Raw genomic sequence first — 7,611 nt, 5'->3', positions numbered from 1 at the left:
CAACCTACTGCTTTCTTGCCTGTTGGAAGTTTGGTGATGCTCCAGGTATTGTGTTGATCTAGAGCTTTAAGTTCTTCTTGCATTGCCTCTTTCCACACCTCTTGGCTGTTGGCCTCGTGGAAATTCTGAGGCTCCTGGTAACTGGATATAGTGCTTAGGAATGCAGCATGATTCGGTGTCACTCTCTTGTATAACACACAATTGGAGATGGGATGTGTGGGTTTGTACATAACAAAATCCTGAAGTCTTGTGGGAGTTTTTCTAACTCGCATTGGATTGCGTCGAGGAGCTGGAAGCGTTGTTTCACACTCGTTCGCATCATCTTCATTGTCATAATTGTCATGCAGTGTATCCTCAGAATGAGACCCTTCATTGCTATCTTCATTGGGAGAAGCATCAACGTTGACATAACTGAGCTCATGTTGATGTGGTTCATCCAGTTCAATTCTTGGTAGTGGGAACACATCCAAGATGCCATCCCCTTGGGCTGTGAGTTCACTTGACTTGCTGAAAAAAGGGTTAGTTTCATGAAATCGCACATCTTTGGACACAATCAATCTCCTTAATTGGGGATTATAACACTTATATCCCTTTTGTGTAGAGGAATAACCAAGAAAAATACATTTGGCAGCTCTAGGATCTAATTTATCTATGTGAAGAAATTGAATATGCACAAAACAGATGCAGCCAAACACTCTAAGATGTGAGAGGTCAATTTTCCTTCCTTTCATAACCTCGAGTGGAGACTTGAATTCCAAGACTCGGCTGGGTAATCTATTGATGATATATGCAGCTGCCATAACACCTTGAGACCAAAATCTCTTTGGTACATTCATTTGTAGCATTAGTGCTCTTGTTTTTTCAAGTAGGTCACGGTTTTTGCGTTCGGATACACCATTTTGTTGAGGTGTTCCAACACAACTTGTTTGATGCATGATGCCATGAGTGCTCAAATATTGTTTCATGATATGGGACATATATTCGGTGCCATTGTCAGACCTTAAGGTTTGAATTTGGGAGGAGAAATGGTTTTTAACAAGGTTATGAAAGTCCTTAAAAACTTTCATAACTTCATTCTTAGACTTTAAGAGATATAACCATGTGACTCGAGAAAAGTCATCCACAAAAATCACAAAATACTTATAGCCATCAAATGATTCACTAGTTGGTCCCCATACATCTGAATGAACTAGTTCAAAACACTTACTAGTTCTAGACAAGGAAGATTTAAAAGGTAGTCGAGTGGATTTAGACAAGTGACATGTTTCACATGAAATATCATCCTTTCCTAAGTTTGGAAATAGAGTTGACAAAATGGGTGAAGAAGGATGAGCTAAACGTTGATGCCACAATTGATTATCTTGAATGTGGTTGAGCTTGGCTTGAAACCCTCTCGGATTGCTCTTTGATATGTAATAGAGACCATCTAAACAAAACCCTTCACCAATCGTCTTCTTGGTGGCACAATCCTGAAAGATAACATTGTGAGGAGAAAAAATGGCTAAGCAATTCAAGGTATTTGTGATCTTTCCCACAGATAGAAGTTGAAATGGGAAGGAAGGAACATATAAAGCCATTGATTCAATTTTGTCTGACATTAATTTTATTTTTTCCTTCCCTAAGACCTTTACATTCTCACCATTTGCAATTGAAACTTGAGAAGGGTTTGCAAATTTTTCAAATTTTTGAGACTTAGACACATGGTTGGTCATATGATCTGTGGCACCTGAATCTACAACCTAAAAATCATGCAACATATTTATTTTAAGAGCAGTTTTAAAGGCTTTCATGATACCTTGCATGTCCTCTTGGGGTATGAATCTCGTGTCTGCCAAGAACCCTGCAAACTTGCCGAGCAATGCCGTCGAGTTCCCTTCTTCTATGCTATCAGCACGATCACTTCCAGCAACTCCTTTCTTGATTTGAAGATACGACATAAACTCGTTCATGAGTTCAGCAGGATTCGCTGTGAAGTTCTTGAGTGGATCTGGCCCATTGGAGGTGGAGGTAGACGCATGATTCGCTCGATGTGGAGCACGGTTCATCCTTTGCACACCCTTGTTGTCCTTCATGAACTCAGGCTTTAACTCTGGGTGTAAGATCCAGCATGTGTCTTTGACGTGACCTATATTATTGCAGTGTTGACACTTCAAGTTCGGATGTTTTCCTTTGTACCTCTTTTCGTTGGTTATATATGCCCTAGCCTCAGGTACACTGGTCGTTGTACCTATGTTCATGACTTTCCTTCTTACTTCTTCCCGTTGAATCGTCGCACACACACTGGTGAAAGAAGGAAGCTCAGTGTTCATGAGTATGTGACATCGAAGATCTTCATACGTTGAATCAAGACTAGACAAGAGTTGAAATATCTTGTCTTCTTCTGCTCTCTTTCGTAGCAGTGCTGCGTCGGTTGTGTGAGGGCGATAGATTTCCAACTCATTCCACATGCTTTTCATGCTTCCTAGGAGTTGCACAAATGGTTTGCCATCTTGCTGCAGATCGGAGATGTCCTTCTTTAATTGGAAGACCCGTGCATCATTGTTTTGGCTGCCATACATTTCCTTGACCGCTTCCCATAGCTGGTACGAGGATTCTGAATAGCTGAATATTTCAGCTAATTTACGATCCATGGAATTCAAAAGCCATGACATAACCAGCTGATCCTTGCTAAGCCAGGATTCATAGTTTGGTGAGGAAGCATCAGGTATTTTGAAGCTTCCATTTATGAACCCCAGCTTGGACCTTCCACTTAGCGCCAAAGACACAGCTCTCGACCAAGGCAAGTAATTAAACTCATTCAACACGACTGAGCTTAATCTTTGATTTGGGTTGACGTCCACCTCATGCACGTTCATGGAGGAAGGCTCCTGTGAGCTTTCAGCTTCAGATATCAGCGGATTGTCTTCAGACATTTTGAGGATTGAACACGCTTGGATAGCAGTATAGCAGACGCAGGTTAATTTTCCTGCTCTGATACCATATTGATTTTCAAGGATTGAATTATATTTCACTTGTGTGTTCTTTTACAATTGTACAGCAATATATAAGAGGATTAACCTCTTGCTTTACACCACAACAGCTGGTTTAGGGAAAAATAAAATAACATCCCCTTAAATTAAGGGAGTTGATTAAGGAAGAAAACACTCTTGAATTACGGAAGTTGTCTGGCTTAGGGAATAATAAAATAACATCCCCTTGAATTAAGGGAGATGATTAATCCCTTGAATTAAGGAAGAAAGTGCGGGAATAATAAAATAACATCCCCTTGAATTAAGGGAGATGATTAATCCCTTGAATTAAGGAAGAAAGTGCCTTCCAATAAATACCTTAGCCAATATAAATACTAAGGTCCCTACAAACCTTAGATACACAACAAACGCTTCCAATACAATAGTTATATCTGGCTAGATGCTTTGTAGAAGACTTTAGTATTGTTACTGTCTTCATCCTCTCATATTCGTCTTCAATGAGCCCATGACTACCACTTCGATCAGGTTAGCCACTCCTTTTTGTGTTAATTATATAGCCATATAAAGCTAACACAAGCCTCGTCTACCACTAGTACAGCAAACAAAGGATTTGCGTAAATATATAGACTCGGGGTCTTTAATATTCTTAGTGAGGCATTATCTGAAGTTCCAACCACACAATAAACCTTTCTGGTGAAATGTACATGGAGGTAATAAACTTGAAATGGAGAAATATCATGGTAACTTCATCAGAATGATAATTCTCCTTTTCAAGTTCATCAATGTGTTAAAATTTCCGCTGTCCTATCTACTTACCTAGGAGACCTGTTGTTTGCCCTGGTAGTTCCAACTTTTTGGCCTTTTTCTGCTTAGAACACGGGAAATTTTGACACTTACTAACGGAACACAAAGTTTCTAACCAAGGACATGGGATTCTATCTCTTGAAGTCCAAGATGATGCCGCAGATGTGATTTTTTATGTTCTTAAATAGGGTCACTTGGTATTAGAGCGATGCCGGCCATCAAATTAAGAATAAATTTTTTTTGGTTCTATGATGATCGGCAGCCAAAGTAACAACATACTCGCAAATTTATATAAGAACATAATCAATTAGTTATTAAGAGGACAACATTAACAACACACAAAAGGCAAGATAGCATAAAGCTTGTACTAAAACCGCAAGACAATAAAAAAACTCAAACAGAAAGTTGGATCTCCAAAGGTTGGTGGGACACAGTGGTTGGTGGCACATTCAGTGTTTGAACCAAGGACGAATTTGTCACCGCTGATGGCCGAGTGATTTTCACTTTGTAATCACCATGGGAGAGAGAGGACTCAAAGAAACCATTAGCGTCTGTCATGCCAGAAGAAGTTAAGCCAGCCCTCAAACCCCATTCATGTAACAGCTTGTCAACAACATTACCAGTGGCCAAGTTGCGGAAATTGTTATCGGTCAAACACATTCTGTAGCATCCCTGAGGTTTCCAAGCAGACCAAATAATAATTCCTTGAATCTGAGGGTGAGCATGTAGCTCTCTCAAAATTTGTTCCAAGTACAAAGCCTGCCAATATAAACAGAAACGCTATTCATACTGAAGTACATCATAAATTTTTCCCATATAATCATAAACTCTAGTTATATATAAATTGAAACAACTTGGGTTTAGAAAGATCAAACGACATTATTAGTTCAATTTGTATAGTCTAACACCTTAAATTGATCAAATTTTACCTGATTGGGACTGCTTTTCACATCTAATTCTGTAATCCAAATGGGCAATCTTGCAGCAGCAAGAGTATCGATGGAAGCTCTTATGTAAGGAAGGTTAGGAGCCATACTAAAATGAGACTCAAGCCCAATCCCTAACCGTGCATTTCTGTTACCCGGAAAAGTTTGTATCTCTCTCAGCTTTTGAAGGTACTTAGCGGGTGTAGATAAACCATCTCTACTGTCCTCAATGGTGTTAAATTCATTCATGAACATGGTGGTTGCTCCATCAGTTCTAATAGCCATGTTATAAAAAAAGGCGGAAGCTTTTGAACCCAAGATATGTTCAAAGAAATTAAAATGTAAATTTTCATTCACCACATCCCATGCTATAACTTGCCCTCTGTATCTATTGATAACAGAGTGAAGCCTCTTGGCAGTGGCCGCAAAAAGTTGCTGCTTAGTGAGTGATTTGACCCAACCGGGGGTGTACTGGGGATCTTCCCAGAACACATTGTGGCCACGGACTGCAACATTGTGTTTTCTCGCAAACTGAAGCATGGCATCAGCCACGGAGTAATATTCATGACCCCAAGAAGGTTCAGTGCTGTACCATTTCATTTCATCTTCAAATGTTGTGACTCTGAACCTTGATGTGAACCAATTTTGGTAGGCAATGTTGGTGAGGATGTTCTTGTTGATAGCACACCCAAAAGGGAAACTTGAAGACTTTTGTTGTACGGAGATTGTTGCGTTTTCTAGTGGATAACCTTGTGCATCAAGTGCTTGAATTCTTACATTTCTCTTACGAATCTAAGATATCATAGTTAATTAGTCTTTAAATCGAAGTACAATTCAATCATCAACAAACCTACTCTAGATAAATAGACATGATCAAACTCACTTTGGTAATGCTTTGATCTTGATGAGACTTCCATTGCTTTTCGGTGAATGGTTGCAATGAGATGCTATCAACCCAAATGTCAACAGATGCTATGTCGCTCTGCGGAGTACATAAATGCAAATGTCAACAGATGCTATGACACAAGAACGCACCGCAATTATAACTAGAAGACTACTTGTACACTCTTGCCTGCAAGTATTGAGTATTACCTCAAAATAAAGCTCAGCTGGGCCTGATGAATTGACAGTTAGACCACCTTTGAGCATGGACCAACAATTTGATTCGGCAACAATCGAACCAGCATACACGAATCCACTATTTGTCTTGAAAACTGCTGTTACTGGTACACTACCGTTACTCACTTGTATCCAAGCTACACTTGCACAAAACAAATATAAAAAAAATATTAATTTTTGGAAGGAGTGCATGATGACTTTGTTGCAGTATATATAGTTGCCCGTAACTAATTCTGTACCAGAGAATGAATAGAGCTTGTTCCTTTGCAAATAAATTTTTTGAGAAATACTGTCATGCGGTTCATTTCTGCTATGTGCCACAACGAACTCGTTGCCTTGTGATTCTCTGTGTTGTAGTTTTGCATTGCCAGAAGCAGACCATCCTTTCAAGCCATGTTTTAGTTCCGGGTTTACGATGATGCCTCCACTGTATTTTGGTTTATGAGGCTTTTCCAAACACTGTACAAGGGGCAAAAGATAAAAATTCAAGAACTTAAATTTGTTACATTCTAATTCAACTGACAAAGCAAGAAATTCCAGTGAAAGCAACTTGCCTCAATACTAGCTGTGTAATCATAAGATAATGCGTTCACTTCATACCCTGCACAACATTTGATTGAGTAATGAATTGTCAAGAACTAGCTAGAAAAGTTAATAGTGATTAATTGTTCGTTCGAGAACTGCGAAATAAGCCAACAGTTACTATGATTCATTGGCAATAAAGGTCGGCTATAAGTTTATAACGTGACGGCTCTCATGGTGAACATTGCTTACAAAAGATGGTACATGATAAACAAACCTGCAAAAATGGAAGCGCATAACAACAGAAGCAAATTGATTCCTCCCAAAATCTTCATTGTATGTTGTTTGCTTGCTAATTACAAACCTTGGAGTGAGAGCGAAGAACCATATGGTAAGAGAGCATATTATGCTTTGTATTTATACAGAGATGAACGCTGATATTTATACGTAGAATATGGCTAAATATGGCTAGATTCTAGAGGGAATTAAAAAAAAAAAAAAAAAAAAAAAAAAAAAAAAAAAAAAAAAAAAAAAAAAAACACAAAAACATGACACCGATATTTATAACCATATCCCTTCAAGCAATTAAAGATATGAGACGATATGTATATATCCCGTATCAAGCTTTCAATGATATACGTTGTCTTAATAATTAATTTGACTGAAAAACCCAAAAAAATTATAATTTTTGCGGGATATTGATGTCTGTCTACTAATTGGTGTAACTGTTGTAACCATTAGGTCATTAATCCCTCAAATGAATAAGTCATTCATTTCTCAATTAATTAGGCATTTGATTCTTCCTATTGAATTAGGGGTATTTTGTGTAATTTTCCAAGATAGCCACACCACAAGTCTAAAAGCTAGCTATGCCTCACATTGTAAAACACTACAAGAAATTCTAGAATAAAATTCTTTCATTCTATCTCAAATTATTTTCCGCTACATCAATACTTAATTTGACTGACATTAAAATTAGTTTCCGCTACATCCATAAAATTCTTTCATTCTCTTTCATTCAGGGCTGATTGGTTGGCTATGTTTGCCTAGTCCTCAACCCATTTGGCTATATTTTGGCCTCGTGGGTACCAAATCTTTTTTGTCCCAACCCTTCATTGGAGATGGATTTTGTGTCAAAACAGGCTATATTTTGGCCTATAGCCATTTGGTCGGTTTGGTTGGAGATGGCATTAGGACCTTCATGCCTTACAAGCTCGAATCAATAGGCTGTACAATTACAAACCCTAATGTAAGACCTTATAAGCTTTTTC

At 38.4% G+C, this 7,611-nt stretch overlaps 2 protein-coding genes across 2 annotated transcripts; both read right to left on the bottom strand.

Moving 5' to 3' along the window:
* Positions 1–1,440: 1,440 nt before the first annotated feature.
* On the bottom strand, positions 1,441–2,741 carry LOC148693576 (uncharacterized). Its single transcript, XM_088677292.1, has 2 exons — positions 1,796–2,741; positions 1,441–1,469 (listed from the first exon to the last, which is right to left on the bottom strand). Exons 1-2 carry the CDS (start codon positions 2,649–2,651, stop codon positions 1,441–1,443), a joined length of 885 nt encoding a protein of 294 aa, XP_088533418.1. The 5' UTR covers positions 2,652–2,741.
* Positions 2,742–4,166: 1,425 nt separating this feature from the next.
* Positions 4,167–6,675, bottom strand: LOC137728189 (endo-1,4-beta-xylanase 5-like). Its single transcript, XM_068467052.2, has 7 exons — positions 6,618–6,675; positions 6,373–6,419; positions 6,058–6,277; positions 5,792–5,955; positions 5,583–5,681; positions 4,703–5,491; positions 4,167–4,532 (listed from the first exon to the last, which is right to left on the bottom strand). Exons 1-7 carry the CDS (start codon positions 6,673–6,675, stop codon positions 4,167–4,169), a joined length of 1,743 nt encoding a protein of 580 aa, XP_068323153.2.
* Positions 6,676–7,611: the final 936 nt, after the last annotated feature.

The sequence above is a fragment of the Pyrus communis genome, chromosome 10 (genome assembly GCF_041283825.1).
Source record: "Pyrus communis isolate YQ-2024b chromosome 10, ASM4128382v1, whole genome shotgun sequence".
In the NCBI taxonomy this organism is placed as follows: domain Eukaryota; kingdom Viridiplantae; phylum Streptophyta; class Magnoliopsida; order Rosales; family Rosaceae; genus Pyrus; species Pyrus communis.
The sequence above is the reverse complement of the archived record's forward strand: the minus strand, read 5'-3'. Positions and strand labels throughout refer to the sequence as shown.